The sequence below is a fragment of the Castanea sativa genome, chromosome 1 (genome assembly GCF_040712315.1).
Source record: "Castanea sativa cultivar Marrone di Chiusa Pesio chromosome 1, ASM4071231v1".
NCBI classification, from domain to species: domain Eukaryota; kingdom Viridiplantae; phylum Streptophyta; class Magnoliopsida; order Fagales; family Fagaceae; genus Castanea; species Castanea sativa.
The window spans coordinates 23104655-23123354 of NC_134013.1; the positions used below are offsets into that span (position 1 = coordinate 23104655).

The window sequence follows — 18700 nt, forward strand, 5'->3', positions numbered from 1 at the left end:
GAGACAGCTCCGGGCAAACCAAATTTTCCTCGTGCGGTCTTACCGGCTATTCCTGTAGCTGTAATATCTCTCTCTCTCTTTCCACGTAGGTTTAGTTGGAGTTTCGACAATTGGACTTTTCGGATTTGATAGAGATTATTAAAAAAAAGAAAAAGAAAAAGAAAAAGAAAATTCTATTAGGGGAAGGCCACTTTACCCCTATTTTTTCGTTTTTGTAATTATTTTAGAAAATGAATATCCGTTTGCATTTCATTTGAGACACTACTGTTTCTCTCACCTATAAATACCAGCTGTGGAAGACATGCTCATTTTTTCTCCTCTTCTTCCTCGCTCTTTAGTTTTTTTTTCCCCGACCACCACAGAGTGCCGGCGAACTCGCCGGCGAGAAAACGAAACCGTTTATTCTCCTCCTCATCCGTCCTATTTGAGCTTCGCTTCTCGCTTTTCGCTTCTCGCTTTTCGCTTTTCGCTCTTCGCCTTCTATACTATACTCTTAACCCCCTCTCTCTCCTCCCCCCTCTCTCTCTCTCCTTATTTGGATCTTTTTGTCTCTTTTCAGATCTGGTTGTTCAGGTACAGATTACTCAATTTACTCACAAATTATAGTTCTTTTTTTTTTTCCACTCTTTATCATCTAATTGCTTCGTTGTTGATCTTGATCTGCCATTGTAGATTTTGAAAATTGATCCTATTTTTTGCAATAGATTAGGTAATTAAAGTTCTGTAATAATGTGGTTTTCGTTTGAAACTGTGTGTGTGATTTGTTGCAGAGTTCGATTTTGAGGGGGAGAGAGGGAGAGAGAGAGCGATATGGATGGGAGCAAAGAGATGGGAGTAGGTGTGGGACTTAGAAACGTGAGCTCGCATTGCTCCATCTCGGAAATGGACGACTACGATCTCTCTCGCCTTCTCGATAAGCCGAGGCTGAACATCGAGAGGCAGAGATCGTTCGACGAGAGGTCGTTGAGTGAGTTGTCGATCGGTCTAGCCAGAGGAGGATTAGATAACTTTGAGAGCACGTGCTCCCCCGGAGGAAGGTCCGGGTTTGAAACCCCGGCTTCTTCGGCTCGTAACTCATTCGAGCCTCATCCAATGGTTGCTGACGCTTGGGAGGCTCTTCGCCGGTCTTTGGTGTATTTTCGGGGTCAGCCGGTTGGGACTATTGCTGCCGTTGACCATGCCTCGGAGGAAGTTCTTAACTACGATCAGGTATATATACCCTTTTTGATATTGTATGAGCACACTATGTAATCTACTATGATCCAATTCACGTACCACACCCATTAGAGATTGCTAGAATAATAGTATCTTTTAAATGCTTAAAATTGAAATCTTTGATTCAATTCAATAGGAAAACGAACCCATTTGAAACTAAAAAGATTTCAACTTGTTATATGTTTTAACATGATGACAAGCTATGTGAACCTGGGGTATTAATTGTTATGAACTTAGTATACAACAATAACAACAGCAACAACCAGGTCTTACTCCCAAATTTTTGGAGTTGCTATGGATCCTCAACAGATTAGTATGGGTAGACTACATATTTTCTATTCAAAGTCATTCTCTTTCACTGCATCCGGGGTCTGATATAGTGCCTCGCTACTAAGGGAAACCCCAACTGGTATCTGTAGTAGATCCATTCTCATTCACTGCATCTGGGGTCTTTTTTTTTCGGGCCTTAGGACCGGTTATAAACAAAATATATGACACTAAGCACAGACACTGTATGTGAACTTCGTGCATGTTTTATAAATCTAATTTGATGTGTGCTTTGCTTTAGGTTTTTGTACGAGATTTTGTTCCTAGCGCTCTGGCTTTCCTGATGAATGGTGAGCCTGACATAGTCAAGAATTTTCTCTTGAAGACTTTGTACCTTCAAGGGTGGGAAAAAAGAATAGACAGGTTTAAACTTGGGGAAGGTGCAATGCCAGCCAGCTTCAAAGTTCTTCATGACCCTATTCGAAAAACAGATACACTTATTGCAGATTTTGGTGAGAGTGCCATTGGGAGAGTTGCTCCCGTTGACTCTGGATTTTGGTGGATAATTCTGCTGAGAGCTTATACAAAGTCCACGGGGGATTTAACTCTTGCAGAAACATCAGATTGTCAAAAGGGGATGAAGCTTATTTTAACTTTATGTCTCTCAGAGGGTTTTGATACATTCCCAACTCTGCTTTGTGCAGATGGATGCTCTATGATTGATCGAAGAATGGTAAGCTGCCTCTAAAATGATTTTACTCAAGTATACTTTTTTTATTTTTATAAATAATTTTTGTCAAAGATGCTTGGATATTGCTTAGCTGCTTCTTTACCAATCTGTTTAATTCTTATTATGAAATATATGAAGTTTCTACGGGAAAGCAAGGTCACCTCATTAAGTGGTCTTGGTTGATGTTGACTGGCCAATTTTAGTTTCAAAAGAAGAGCAATTGAGCCAATGAAGAATTAGCTTGCTCAGTGCAATGTTTTCTTTTAGCGGTGTTGTTCTTTGGTGTGGAAGTCAGGTCTAAGTTTAATGGCTTCCTGGAATAATTTCTTTTCTTATGACTAAATAAATCCTTGTTTTCAAAGGTATGTGTTGTTAGTGACCATGAACATAGTTTTCACTTAATATTTATTTACTTGAATTGGTTTTAGCAGTGTTTGAGCATATTCCAACAGAGACTATGAGTTCTAGAAGGATCTATTAAGCATTAAAGATATTTGCATATCTGTAAAAAAAGAAGAAGAATAATACTCAAAGACGTTTGCATTGTTACAATGCTTCATTCTAAGTGTAACAACAGGATTATTATTTATTTATTAAAGCCTTGAGACGGAGAGGAAATTCTTAATCATAATAATATGTGACAAATTTTATTGTTTTGTAATGCTCACTGCCTTGTAAGGATGGATAGCCCAGTTTCTCTTGTTCCCTGTGCACTTCCCTCTTTTTGATTTGCTTTAGTAGGATATGTAAAGGATTTACTTGAAGATGCAGATGTTTATTTATTTGTTTTCTTTAGTCTGTTGAGGTTGTTTCCAATTTAGTATCCCCAAATAGAATGAATGCAAATGCTTTTATTGGATCTTTGCATAGTCCTTTTCATGTTCTTTTTGGGTCAACCCCTCATCTAAATTAAGATTTCCTTTTATAACTGTTCAATGAGGATGCTGACTTTTCATTCCATATTCCTTGTAAAAGTAAGTCACACAACTGTTCTCAATTTTCTCTTTCCAGTATTATTCTCTACAATATATTACTTTGGCTCTTATCTTTTTTGTTTTGGTTGAAAATTTTCTTTAGTGCTTGGTGTGGACTCCAAGCAATCCTAGGTGGTGACTCCTAGGTTCTATCTCTCTTTTAAAAATAAATTTCCCCATAGACAGTCCCCTTGAGAATTCTTCTATCTTTTATCAATTTTAATATCAAAGCCCTCTGCCTTTTTTTTTTAATTTAATTTTTTTTTATATTATTATAAAACTACACTATCAGCTGTTAAATCTCATTTTATTACGTTTTTTTTTTTTCAAATTTTAAATTAAATTTTTTTTAAAGTTGAAAAATCATTTCAACGCCTTTTCCTCTACTTAATGAAAAAGCTACTACTAAGCCAAGGCCTAGGGGTGTTGAATACTGCATAGATTTTGATGATTTAGTAGGTTTTTCATAGTTTGATGCTTTGGCTAAAACAAGTGCATTGTAGTGAAAATCAAGTAGTTTATAGCTACAATTAGATTTGAAGCAAGTTTGTGGGGGAGTAAAATTAGCAGTTGTTCAAATTTTTGAGAGTATGGTTTTATTCAGAAACTCTTCTTGATTGACTTCACTGTATTTCCTTAGTTACTCTTCTAATTAAAGAAGTATTATTTTAATTTTTTCACTTATTATCTCCATTTTTTTTTGTATAAAAGGAATTCATCCATAACCTGGTTCTTGTGCCAGGGATGCTTATGTTATCGTAGTGGATTGTTGTTGTATGTGTAAGCAAGCTGGGGAGTCTATGATCACTTATTGTTAAATTGTTCTATGGATAGAGATCCGTAGTCTTTCATTTTATGCCTCTTTGGGGTGCAGTGGGTTATGCCAAAGAGGGTGTAGATTTGTTGGCATGTTGGAAGGGACAGTTTTCTAGGCAGAAAAATGGTGATATTTGGAATGCAACCCCTCTGTGTCATGTGGATTATATGGACGGAACAAAATAACTGGACATTTGAAGTCCTTGAATGATTAATGTTGGCCGTGAAGTTGATTTTTCTACATACTTTGTATGATTGGATGGCTCCCACAAACAGTCATTCTGTCTCTAGTTTGCTGGTTTTAGATGCACCTTCAGTTCACAAGCCGTGTATTTGATGGTGCTTCATCTTTGCTCTTTTTTATGTGAATAAAACATTACTTATCAAAAAGAAAAAAAAATCCTGATAATCTTTTGGGACTCTATTTTTTGAGCTCCTGATCACTTTTCCTCTTTGTATCTTGAAATCAGTTGGACTTTTTTTCCTCCACTATGAACATGAGTACCTAAAGTTCTTTTATAAAGTACACAGTGATGAAAGACAAACGAAAAATTTGCAACAATAAATTAAAGAATAAGAAAATAAAGGATGGGACCTAGGATTTAGCACCTTGGCTTGCTTGGAGTCAAAACCAAGTGAAAGAAAATGCTAGGAGTCAACACCTAGGGTTGGCTGGGGTCGGCACCAAACAATTGAAATAACACCAGTGAGAACTTTATTATCAATTAAACATTGTCTTATAAAATTGAACCCAGGGCTTCTTAATAGAGTTCCAAAACTTTGCTTACAAGAAAAGAACTTTAACTCCTGATCCAAATAGGAAAAGAAAATTATTAATTAAGGGATTGGGCTTAGGTCTTTAGGCCCAATTGATAGCACTCCTTATATCTTGTGTCCACATCACACAAATTTTATGTTTAGTTTCAAAATTCACCTATGATTTGATGACAAATGTACCTGGTGCACAAAGCACCCACTTTTTGTAGGGTGGGAGAGGTCATGGTAAGCAGCTTGACCCCCCAATTTGTTTTGGTGGAAGGCACTTGCCATCGCACCAAGGCCTGACCTCTAGTGTCTCGTCCATCAATCTTGCTGATTTATCTTTCTGTAGTACATAAATTCTACCTTTTTCCACCCTAGCGTTTTGTACCTATCCTAAAGTATGGATCACATTTTTAGATTCATTTTATCATTCATGAATATATAATATTTCTTTGATGATACTTATATTACCTGTATCGGTTGTCATAGTGGTCAACTTTCTTCTTAATAGTTCCTTTTCTTTTTTCCCATTGGTTTTAAATACTGGATGTTAACCTGTTATGTTTAATTATATTATTCATTTTTGAATTGACATGCTTTACCTTTGGCAGACTTCTTGTTCTATTAGTTTGCGAATTGTGTTGAAATATACTCTTTAGACCTTTTGTCTTGAAATTCGAACAGGCCATTGATCCTGAAATTTACTTTCTTTTAGGTCATTGATATGGGAAAAGGAAAAATGCAAGACACTTCTGTATAATACTTTCAGCTACTGCACTTGTCATATATTGTTGGCATGTAACTTTACTCTTTTTTGCTTCTTTCCTCTGTTTTTAATATTATGCTTGTGTCTCGCATATAGCCTATGGAACTTATATGGAATTGTATTTTTTGTTTCTGTTATAACTGATCTGTTTCCCAAAATCATAACATAATGTTCCCCTGGTCTTCTTCACTTTTTTTCTTTTTCTTGAGGAATGTGTCAGGAATTCAGTTATTCTTTTACACTTTTGAAGAAGTCTTTCCTCATTTACATGTTTTATTGCGTGAATTCTTTTCCAGGGCGTATATGGTTATCCAATTGAAATTCAGGCACTTTTCTTTATGGCGTTGAGATGTGCTTTGGCAATGCTTAAACCTGATACAGAAGGAAAAGAATTTATAGAGCGAATTGTGAAGCGTTTGCATGCATTGAGTTATCACATGCGAAGTTACTTTTGGCTTGACTTCCAACAGCTAAATGACATTTACCGCTACAAGACTGAGGAGTACTCACATACTGCAGTAAATAAGTTTAATGTTATTCCTGATTCAATCCCAGAATGGGTATTTGATTTTATGCCAACACGTGGTGGTTACTTTATTGGAAATGTTAGTCCTGCAAGAATGGATTTTCGATGGTTTGCACTAGGCAATTGTGTTGCGATTATGTCATCTCTTGCAACACCTGAGCAATCAATGGCTATTATGGATCTTCTTGAATCTCGCTGGGAAGAGTTGGTTGGAGAGATGCCTCTGAAAATAAGTTATCCTGCAATAGAAAGTCATGAGTGGAGAATTGTAACTGGTTGTGATCCCAAGAATACCAGATGGAGTTACCATAATGGAGGATCTTGGCCAGGTTTGCCTCTTTTCTTGTCATCCAAGTTTTCTACGTTAATGCTTTTAAGTTTTGCCAACTGAAGTCCAATATGAATTTTAGTGAGGGCCTTTTTACCGAGGTGGTAGGAATAAACTCACCATTTTGGCACTCAATAGTCAATATGCATATATTAGGGTCAAGTGAAGGTTTGGATAGCACAGGATTTTTATAGGACGACAATGTTGTTCCCATCTAGAAGGATGCTTTTCTATCTTGCATCTATGTGCTTGAAGAGATATCCTGAAAGCAATCTCTCTCAGTCCTTCCCATCACTCTTCTTTGCACACAAACCATAGAAGGATGCAATCCAAATAGAAAATTATGATTCAGGCATAAAAGCAAAGCAGACGATTGGGTTCCAAGAAACCAGGATAAAATTTAATTTTAGTTGTTGGTTTATTAAACCATGTGTTTTTTGAGTATATTTATGTTTGATAAGTTGTGTGATTTTGAATATTTCAATCACATCCCATGCTTCAAGGTTGGAGTCACACCCTTTCCATCAAAGACAAAGTTTAGCTATAAAATTGGTTGTAGCCTAAGGCTATAACCTTACTCAGTAAAATAAATATTACTACATATTTTAGAAATCTAACTGTTGAATTGTATGTTCTTTACGCTCTTTATACACATGTCAAATATTGTGTCAATTGGATATTCTTTACTTTATAATCTATAAGCTTATATTTTATAGTTAATTTTAAATTACAAAAACTTGCAATTCAAACAATTTATTGATGACATAGCTATTAATCTTAAATTTTTTAGAAATTTTGCAAGCATTGAGAATATAGGAAGAAGTGATCCAATGATGGATTTGTCAAAATTCATCTCCAATAAAAGATATTGAGTAAGGCTGTAGCCCAATGCAATAACTAATTTTGTAGCTAAACTTTGCACACGATTGGCATATGACTTGTCAGCTAATTCTATTATGTCATATGTTAAAAAGAATTATATCTTTAACCATGCTTATATTTTAAATATTAAAAAGATGGAAAAGATATAAAAGAAAGAGAGAAGATATATAAAAAATGTAGCGACAAACAAATATTGAACAGGGAAAAAAAAGGAAATATAGAAATCAAAGTGGGGAAGATGAGTGAGGGATGTAATAGAGAGGGAGGGATGCAGCAGATTAAAGAAAGAAAGGAAAACAGAGAGTTGAGTTGACAAGATACCCTCCATTAAAGTCTTCAAATGGTATTTTTGCTGCTACTATATAAAATAGGGAAAAATGGAAACAGGAATTGTAACCTCGTGGTCCGCTGTAGTCAGCCTCATGGTGTGCCTGATTGGCGACTCAGCTGTCTCCACAGCTTTTGCTGGTTGCTTCTCAAGCCTTTGAGTGCCGATCTTCACTTGGGCTGGCTCTGAGGCTCTACCTTAGCTTTTCATCACAACTAGGGGCCTTTTATCATATCATGCGCTCATCTTCAAGAAATTTGGGGGGGGGGGGGGGGAGTACATAGATGAGGTGGCCCCGGGAATGAAAGTCCATTCCTTCATGCTCTGGAACTCCTTAACTTAGGTTGAACAAAAAAGGTTAAATCTTGTGAAACCGTAGCGTTGGTGAAACCCATCAGCCTGCCATCAACGATGAGGTGGCCCATGGGAATGTGCTACATGGAAACCAACAACTAGCTCCTGAGTTGCAGCATGGAGGTTCTTGCCAAGCGACTTCCCCCCTATCCGAAAAATATTCTGATACCTATATTTATTACTATTGCCTTATATGAGTGACATGAAGAAGAATGAAAAAGAGATGTTTTTAGTAGTTTCATATTGCCTCTTAACTTCCTTTATTTAAGCAGTGTGAGATAGAGTTGTTTTTCGGAAAAATTTAGCGGAAAACAATCTATAAAAAAAGTCATTTTTAATAGGGTTTTCCGTTAACCAAAGATCGTTTTACTTTGACTTATTTTTCTTGATACTACCAAACACAGGAAAACATAGAAAACTATCTTCATGAGAGGTTTTCTATCAAAACAAACAGAGCATTAAGTATTACTTGAGTTTGTTTTCTAATCTCATGATGCAATTCTTGAATATGACAAACAAATGCTATACTCTGTGGCTCTAACAAGCCCCACATGTTCCAAGAGCCTTGTAGCTCAACTAGTTGACAGCACCTGGTATTTCCAATTGAGACATCTAGGGTTCAAATTCCTTTACCTCTAACTATCGAATTATCAAAAACAAATGGGGACGTGGAGAAGATCTAAAGGCTTTATAATTATGCGGATTTCTAATGGACTGACGTCTATAGACCTATTGACAGAATTATTGTATGCAAATTGAGCCAGAGGGAGAATAAAATCCCAATTTCTATCATGTTATCCTACTAGACATCTTAATTGGTTCCCAAGACTCTTATTGAAGACCTCACTTTGAACCCTCGTAAGTTTGGAGTGTTTTCATTTTTGTCCCTATATTTTTTATTTCTATAATTATGTACCTTAACTTTCATTCTGTTTTCAATGTTGAGTTTTGACCACCTTTCAAACCATACCGTTAAATCCTATAAAAGGACGTCGTTTTGCTAGTTTTAGATTTCAAATCTAAAGAGAAATAAGAAAAATAGTTTCATACTAAAATAATTATTAAAAAAAAAATGAAATTATTTATAAAAAAAAATCAGCCACCCACTTTTTCCTCTTATTTCTTTCTTCTCTTTCCCCCATCCTCCTCTCTGTCTCTCTCTGTCAATTTCTGGCAATAGCTTTAGTCAGTGATGCTGTCAAAGATACCACCTTGTGATGCTGAACTCGCAATAACATCACCTTGATCTTGCAGCTCAGCTCATATAAGAACTTGATCTTGAAGCTCATTGGTTAGATGTTGTTTTGGTGAGTGAGGTTGAGGTTGGATGAGTGCAGAGTGATAGGGTGTTGAAGCTTGTGGTATACGGTGAAGTTGATGAGGCTGCGATGGTCTGTGACGAATATCTTTGTGGATTTGTTGAAGAGGAAGGAGGTGGACCTGTTTTGCCCCAACCTAGCCCCAATCCACACATAAGTTATATTGGCATCAATGATTTATTGAACATTGTACTCTTCATGTGTATAACACACAAAAATGCACATGCAAATACGCTGCTGCACACATCCTTTTTACATATGACGAAACCAAAACTTGATTCAACGCAAAAATTAAAGGACAGAAACAACAAAAATCACCTGGGAGTCGGCACCTAGGGATACTTGGGGTCAGCACTAAGCAGAATAGGAGTACAATATTGTGCTTATCTGGACTACTAAAATTGTTTCCATAGGAATACAATATTGTGCTTGTCTGGACTACTAAAATTAAACTCAAACACTGTCTTTGGTTGGGATGAAAGCTGGGGGGTGGAAAGGAGGGGGGGGGGGGGGGTGGGGAGAAGAGAAAAGTGGGAAGAAAACTGAGTTTTCTCTTGTTTGGTTGGGAGTGGAAAATTGAGGAAAAAATGAGTGGTTCCAGGTATTTTCCACTTGGGCCACCAAAACACCATTTTTCCAAATGAGAGAGAAAACAAGAGAGAAAAGAGGGCTTCAACTAAAATTACCCAACTACCCTTTTCCAATTGCGCTGGAGTGTACCTTGGAGGCCATGGATTTTGGGTAATGTTGCAATGCCACTGACGTTCATTGAGCTCTTTATAAGTGAGCACAGGAAGTTCTTTGGCTGGCATTGTTTGTGGATCTTTGCCGTTCACTTAGCTGGAGTGTAAAAATTTGCAATTATCCATGTGTGCATGTGAACCTTTTCCCACATAGACACTTGTTGTATGGTGGCAAATAAAGGAATGCCCCATTGATTTCTTTCCTTAAAAAAAAAAAATTATTTATATTTTATTATTTACCATTTTTATATATGTTGTGAAAATATATTAGAAACTATCCAAAATTTTAGGTGTTTTTTAATGTAATTTTTTACTGTTGATTCATTCTATCTAGGAGTTACCCATTAGGGTGCAACCTAGTGATTGGAAGCTTGGAATGAGTGGTAGAACCAGACATTCTGGGTTCAATCCTCACTCTAGGAGTTTCCTTGGATTACTTGATACACGGTTTTGGTGGGTGGGGTCATGTATCTATGGTTTACTCCCTAAGGGTGGGTCTAAAGGGTCCTACCTTAGTGAGATTCCGCCATCAAAGTTTATTTTATTATATAGTCATTCTTACATCATAATTGAAAAATATCTTATAAAACATATTAAAAAAATAAAGTTCTAGGAGCATAGTAGTAAATTTGTACTATCTATTTCATTGTTCCACTTTTCCATCATTTGTACCAAATAGTCAAACACACGAAACCCAAGGTGAAAATCTAAATCTTTTCTTTTCTTCCAACATTTTCCATCTTTCTACTTTTCCATACTCCGAAGCTCCAATCAAACATATTCTAATTCTAGTTGGTTTAGGAAACCCTAATTCTTTTTCACTTGGGAAATTCTAATTCTATTTGACTTGGGAAATCCTACATATTGAATTTCAAAAGTAATCTTGACTCTAGGAAATTAAGTGTCCGTTTGGGATCCGCTTAATTTGTTGAAACTGAAAGCTTTTTGTTGAAAGTACCGATAAAAGTTAGCTGAAATAGTATAGTAGGACTCATGAATAATACCAAAAATTGCAATAGGACCCATGAATAGTAGCAAAAAAAGCTAAATAGTAAAATAAGCTGGCAAAAATAATCCATGCCAAACGGACACTAAAATGCTAATAACCCAATTAAATAATAATACTTTGAAAAAAATACCATTGACCAATGGAAATACAATTGACCTCCAAAATTAAATAAAACTAAATCAAGATAAATGTTTCTTTGTGTTTCTTGCTTCTCCTTTTCTCTTTACTTCAGGATAAAACTGTTGAAACAAGAAGCATCATGTACAATTCTTGAGTTATGGTGTTCAAGTTTGTGTCTGATGTTCATAAGCTTTTTTTTTTTGTTTTGACTATTTATTTTCCTCTTTATCTCGAGTGCAGTGCTTTTGTGGCTGCTGACAGCTGCTTGCATTAAAACGGGACGACCACAGATTGCAAGACGAGCGATTGAGCTTGCTGAGAATCGTCTGCTGAAGGATAACTGGCCAGAATATTATGATGGGAAAACTGGGAGGTATATTGGGAAGCAGGCAAGAAAGTACCAGACATGGTCAATTGCAGGATATTTGGTGGCAAAGATGATGCTAGAGGATCCATCACACTTGGGAATGATTTCACTGGAAGAGGACAAGCAAATGAAGCCAGCTCTTAAGAGGTCGTCATCTTGGACTTGCTGAAAAGCTCAAGCATGGAAAAGCAAATAGGAGAAAAAGAATAGAGAAAAACAGGTGGTGAAACATCTTGTTATATAAATCAATACTATTCTTTGGTGCTTCCTGCCTTGTACGGCTTCATTCAAAGTTTGCTTGTGTACAATAGCCTGTGCTGAGACTAGTTTTGTGATTTTCCAAATAAAAGATGCATTTTGTTATTCAAGATATAAACTTTGGGAGGCATTCTGCAAATGCCATGGTGCCAATTTTTATTAGCTCTTTACAGGCTAAATGTTGGTGTCAAGTCTTTGCTTTACCAGATAAGAGACATTGTGGATGATCTTATAAGTATATTGTGGACTTTTTATTAAAATCACATTGTTCAGCAGTTGTTTTTGAAAGTGCTTAATTATCTTCTGATCCATTGGTGTTCTCTCACAGCTTCCTGTTGTGACAGTTCAGAGAATACTAGGGCTGTGAAACCAACCCTCCCACAACAATTCGAGATTAGCCCAATAGGGTGGTTTTGAACAACTCAGCACTCGGCTTGAAAAATTACCAGATAAATATTGATCAACTTACAACTGAACTTGGCTGGATTATGCTTTAATCAAGTCATTTATTAAAACTTTGTTTGCTATTAAACCTTCACAAAGTTTTTGAGTAAACTCTTTAAGGCATGCTTGGTATGTAAGAATAGCAATTTACTTAAGGAATAACTATTTTAGTTACTTTTTAGCTTTATCTACGGTACTTTCAACAAAAAGTTTCAGTTTAGCTAAATAAACGGTTCTCAAATAGACTCTTCGGCTATGAGGACTAGTTAGCAATGAATTCACCTCATTTGTGTTGGAATAGACTCTATGATGGAATAAGTATTAAATTAGAGATAGAAATATTATCATTATTATTATTATTATTATCTGATCTTTTTCGCTAGTAGCATTCAACAAGTGACCAACATTTTCAAGTATATCATAGACAGTGACAAAGTCTGATTTTTTAAAAAGCATCATTAACTGAAGATGACAATATTAGCTCCACTAGCGATGTTGAAGTGAGAAATTTTGGCGTAAATGAGGCTCTTTGACAATGATTCTGGTCTAATTCTGGACAGATACGATTCGTGGACCAAGAGACTAGAGTTTGAGAGCTATGATGAGAGGATAGAATTAACGAGAAGTGATAGTAGTGTAGTTAAGTCTTAACTCCGCGAGATTGACGTCTGAATCGACTTCTACCAGAACAATACATGGAGGAGGCTAGAGGAGATAAATTGCGAACGAGGTCAAAAGAGATAGAAATTGTGGAATACACAAATTCAAAATATATTCATTGTCATTACTAAACAGATGAGATACATAGACCATAGACCCTTTTTTTTTTTTTTTTTTTTTAATTTGTTTATGAGAATGACCATAGACCCATTAGCCCGTGCAATGTAGCCTACAAAATAGCATCAAAGTCTTAGTGAACAGGCTAAAAGCCTAAAACCCATCCTAATAAATGATCTCATCACATAGTACCAAAATCAAGGGCTTCATCAAGGGAAACCAAATTTCAAACAATCTAAATTTAACCAGAGTGAGATTATGGAGAGAGAGTGTGACTGAAAAATGAAGAGAGGAGAGAGAGAGGGAGTATTCAGAAAATATGACGGACAGAGACAGTATTTAGGCATTAAAAAAGTCTTTACAACCTGTTATAGTGAGTTCTTATTTTTAAGAACTCACTGTAGCAAGGTTGTAAAAAATTTTGGATATGCATACCGAAATAAAGTGGGTTTTTAATGTAATTGGATTGTAAAATAGCAATTGAGGGGGGGTGGGGTGGTTACAACCCCCAATGCTAATACTCTAACCGAGATAAGTAAGAAGAGGAGTGGAACAGATAGACTGACAGCCCTTAAACTCGATTTTAGCGAAGCATATGACAAATTAAGTTGGAATTCAAGCAGTCTTGCGAAAAATGAGGTTTAGCCATCAATGGATACATATAATAATGCAATGTGTTAGGACAATGTCATATAACATCCTGGTTAATGAATCAACAACACAACCAATTATTTTATCCCCAACAGAGGCCTTAGACAATGTGATCCACTGTCTCCCTACATCTTCATTCTTTGTGAAAATGCTCTATCATGCACCCTTATAGACATCGAAACAAGTGGTACACTAAAAGAAATCGAGCTCAGAAAAGGTGGGCCAACCAAACTTGTTATTTGCAGATAACATCCTAATCTTCGTGAAGATTTAGAAGGAAGGTCCAGGAAAACTTCGCAATGCACTTAGGCCCTTATAGCAAAACAATTTTGGAGGATTGCTTAAATCCCTCAATCTCTTCTAGTCACTACTTTAAGAGATCCAAGTACTTTCCAAAGCACAACCACTTCTGGGAAGCACTCAACAACCTTAGAATTCAACAAGGATGTGGAAGGCCAAATGGGAAACAAAGAATACAGCTAGGGCATGCCCAATGGAGAGTAGGGATATGGGGCAAAACATTAGGTCCAAAGACAACAACTAGTTCCAACAATGCAACTCTGAAATTTTGGAAGAATTCAGTTAACATTGCTCTTCGGGCATTTGTTAATAGACCATTTTAAGAAAGTTTTGATATTATTTTTATAGAAAATATAAAAATCTGTCAATTTTTTTTTTCTTTTCCTATAAAAAATTTCTAAAAATATTTCTTAGACCAATGTACTTAAGGCATCTGTTAATTTTCTCCATTTTAAAATGGTTGCAACTACAAGAAGGAATAGTAGAGAATCTCTTAAAAACAGAACATCTGGCTCTAATTATTAGCAAAATGGAACGTACTAGGTACGAATAGGGTACGGGTACATATTTTTAACACAAGAAATAGGCCAAAATGGGCTTTTTCCCTTTTCGCGAAAAAAAAATCAGCATGTTGCCCCATTTCCCAAACTAATTAGGGAAATGATCCTCTTTTAAAATTCGATTTTCTCAAAATCGAGTTAAGCCCTATAACGACGTTTTAAGGAGCCTATAGTGACGTTTTTAAAGACCTATAGCGGCGTTTTGTAACTCGAGCTCCATGAAGTCGAGTTATAGGTAAAAAGAAAAAGAAAAACTTGCATGTAACTCGATTTCATGGAGGTCGAGTTAAAAAACACCGCTATAGGTTCTTAAAACGTCACTATAGGCTCCTTAAAACGTTGCTATAGGGCTCCATAATTTTTTTTTTGAAACTCGATTTTGAGAAAATCTAGTTTCAAAAAAAGGGCATTTCCCTAATTAGTTTGAGAAAGGGGGCATTTGCCTTTTTTTTTTTGTGTGAAATGGGCATTTGCCCATTTTCGCCCAAGAAATAAGACCAAAATGACCAAGAAGATGAACCACACGAAGGGAGAAACAAGCAGAGATAAAGCAGGCTATGAAAATTACATATTCCACATAGGGTGACCTTGTTTAATCGTCACCTCCTACACAACGGCCTAGCCATCAAAATAAAGCTAGCCCATATGCATATAACAATAGTCGATAGACATTGAATGCAACCCATGTAGAGCCATAGAGGATATATAGGAAGAAACATCGGACCACCTATTCCTTATGTTCCTGTTTGCACAAGCATTATGGTTTTATCAGAATGACAAACAGGAAAAGCTGGTTGAAGAAGAGAGAAGAATGAGATGCTGAAGACGAAACAAGTTATAAAGCAACAATGAGCTAAATGATCAACAGTTAGTTAGTTGTTACGATGCAAAACGACTTGTAGCATCGTTCTCTTTTATTTGTATAGTTTAGTAACCATGTGACTAGCACGTGCTGTGATTAAATGTTAGTTAGTTTAGGCAGTTATATCTGTTAGTTGGTTTCCCTCTTAGCCTCGAGTATATATTGGTCTTGACTATATATACACGAGTATAAAGATGACACAGAAAAAAAATTAGTGTGTACATTATCTAGACAAAATAACAATTTCACAATGAAATAAAAATGGTGTGTACATTATGAGACAAAATAAAAAGAAATTTACATGATTGCAAGCTTGTTTTTTAGGAGATGTGAGAGTTATATGATGTAACTCTTTAGGTGATAGTCACTTTCAAATTTAAGTGATGAATAATGTAGAAATTGTGATTGATTACTATCTACTTATCACACATGTATCTCATGCTGTTGCTAGTTGCACACACTTCACAAGTTATTCTTTGCTAAACTTAGTATATGAAATTGTGTGTGAATTTGGATTGGCCATCCAAGATTATATATTCTATGATTTTGATAAATAAAAAAAAATGTTCAATGGTTGAAAATTTGGGGTAAAAAGGATTGAAAACCTTGTTTTTGAAGTTTTGGGTTGAAAACAATTGTTTTTGAAAAACTTTTAAACTCATGCTCATGCATTTCATTCATGAAATTATTTGAATTGAGTATTTTCTGCATAAAACTCTGCAGTTTTTCAAAAAATTCAAATTTCCAAAATTTCCATCGATCAAATGTGATTTTCAACTGATCGAAAATCCCTTGATTTTAAATCATTTCTCTCTACCTGACTCGATTGGTATTCGATTGATGCTCGACCGATCGAAACTGAAAAATTTTCAGTTTTTAAGTTTTTGACCAATATTTTTTCATGCATCATTTATGTTTAGAATTCACATGCATTGCATTATTATTTTTTTTTTTTTTGTATTCATCTTGTAGCTTTGCAGTCATATCTCTCATTATTTTCACACATAAAATGCATACACTTTCTTAAATTGGGTACTCAACTTGATTTAAAAATCGATTGATTAATTTTTGGGTCCTTTGTATAGTTTAGTATATGCTATTTTTATGTGTGAACTGTAGAAAATATTTTTCAAAAGAGATATGATGGATAATAATGTGCAAATATTTTTTCTACTTGATTTGAGTTCAAACACCATCTGTATATGGATCACATAGTATCAAGTTTGCATTTATTGAAAGAGAGAATTTTTTTTAAGTGTATCCTCAACTTATGTTTCTTTTAGTTCTTCCCCACCTCCTAAATTTTTCCCAAACCTATTTTTCCCAAAACATGTTTTGTTTTTCCTATTTTTATAGGGGGAGTTGTTTCCTTGATTCTTTATTTTCTCTTATCCTTTATTGCGTATGTTTTTTGTTTACTCTTTGATTGGGTTGTCTTTGTCAATACGTGACAAAAAGGGGGAGAAATAGATGAAATGTGGGATTCTTGTTTAAAAAGGTTTTTAAAATGTTTTGTTTAGGGGGAGATGAAATTGTTTTTGAAAGGGGGAGACAATAAAGTTTTTGATGTATCTAACTTAGGGGGAGAGTTAGTTTACTTTTTTTGTTTTTATATTGTGCTTCATTTTGATTTACTTGTATATTTCACACAGCGTTTATGGTTTGTTTAGTGTTTCAGGAACTTATAGGTTAATTCATTTGAAGCTATTGTCTACTTTTGCAACTGATAGATAGGAGTTAGGTTGAATTGTAATTTGGGCAATAATGTGTAATTGGGTTGTTCTTGTATTTGAGCATTTCATATTGTATGTAAGTTTTGTCACGAATTGAGGGAGATTGTTAGGTTTTAAAAGTTTAGAACAATTGGCAAATCGTGAATACAAACTTGTCTAGATATAGATCCTAGAGTCTATAGGTATTATTAGACAATGCTTAAGGTGATACAAGTTAAGATTAAAGAATATACAAGTTGTAGAAAGAAGAGTTCAGAATCTGCCTGGTTCGATCGATCAAAAGATAGGCTCAACTTATCAAAATATAAGTCTGCAGAATTTTAAGTCGGCCCAGATAGCAGTTCAAGCCCAAAAAGAATTAGGGTTTCAGATCTACTTCTTCTAGTATATAAAGGAAACCCTAAGCACGTTTTTAATAGGCTTTTTAGAGAGAGAGAGAAGAGTGTGCCTCTTTTCTAGATCTAGGGTTTTGTACCCAAAAGCTCTCTTGAGTCTTTTAATGTGCTATGTGTTGAATCTCTTGTGAGATCTAGAAGTGTTTACCTTCATACACACTTAGGGTTATCAAGATCTGGATTCATGTAAAAAACTTAGTGATCATTTCAGTTGCTGCATAAAGAACATTCAAGAAGATCAAGATTCACAAGTAGGAGACTTGTGGTTGCAGTAGATCAAAGAAAGAAGTAGTCTGTGGACTCGGAGCTGTCACGTGGTTGTGGTAGTAAGTTTTCTACTCGAGATAGCAATAGGATGTTAGTGGTCTAAGTTCTATTGTACAAACTTCAATTCTTTCATAGTGGATCTGTTTTACCTTGAGGATAGCTAGGTTAGATCTTCTCTAGGTTTTTTACCGGTTTGGTTTTCCTAGGTCATTAGATTTTTGTGTTTTTTATTTTTCCGCATTATATTTATTTTACACATATTGGTTTAACCTAGTGTTAATTAACAAACTTGTTAATTAACTTGGCTTAATATTAGGTTAATCATATTGTGTTAAGGGGTCTAAAACTTTACAATTTTTTTATTATAAAAAAATAGGTTAAAATTAATATGTTGTTTATTTTTATTTTTAATACATGTATATTGTAGCACTAATGGATGAGGATATAGTTGCAAAAGATTTCTTTGACTTAAATGAGCCACTTCAAGAAAGTATTATAATTTTATTTTATTTGTGATTTGCATTTCATTTATCATAGAATATTTTGAAACTCTTGTTTTAATATAGAACCAAAATTAATATGATGTTAATTTTTATTTCTAATACATGTATTATAGCACCAATGAATGGGAATGTGGTTGCAAGTGAGACACGTTACTTTACTCCAAAAAATTGTTTTGACTTAAATGAACCCCTTCAAGAAGGTATTATAATTTTATTTTATTTGTAAATTTTCATTTCATTTGTCATCAAATATGATGTTTATATTTTAAACTCTTGTTTTAACATAGCACCAATGGATGGCAATGTAGATGCAAGTGAAACTCGTCAATTTGTTCTAGTGGATTGTTTTGACTTAAATGAATTGTCTCAAGAAGGTATTATTATTTTTCATTTTATTTGTAATATATAATTCATATATCATATAATATGATGTTGACTGTTTTT

General features: G+C 35.0%; 1 protein-coding gene across 1 annotated transcript; it reads left to right on the forward strand.

Moving 5' to 3' along the window:
- Positions 1-307: 307 nt before the first annotated feature.
- LOC142639508 (putative alkaline/neutral invertase D) lies at positions 308-12024 on the forward strand. Its single transcript, XM_075813672.1, has 5 exons — positions 308-573; positions 771-1209; positions 1784-2215; positions 5827-6385; positions 11380-12024. Exons 2-5 carry the CDS (start codon positions 811-813, stop codon positions 11673-11675), a joined length of 1686 nt encoding a protein of 561 aa, XP_075669787.1. The 5' UTR covers positions 308-573; positions 771-810; the 3' UTR covers positions 11676-12024.
- Positions 12025-18700: the final 6676 nt, after the last annotated feature.

Coding starts and splice junctions, on each gene's coding strand:
- LOC142639508 (XM_075813672.1), top strand. CDS start 811: ATGGATGGGAGCAAAGAGATGGGAGTAGGTGTGGGACTTAGAAACGTG. Junction 1,210..1,783: donor AAGTTCTTAACTACGATCAG/GTATATATACCC, acceptor GCTTTGCTTTAG/GTTTTTGTACGAGATTTTGT. Junction 2,216..5,826: donor CTATGATTGATCGAAGAATG/GTAAGCTGCCTC, acceptor ATTCTTTTCCAG/GGCGTATATGGTTATCCAAT.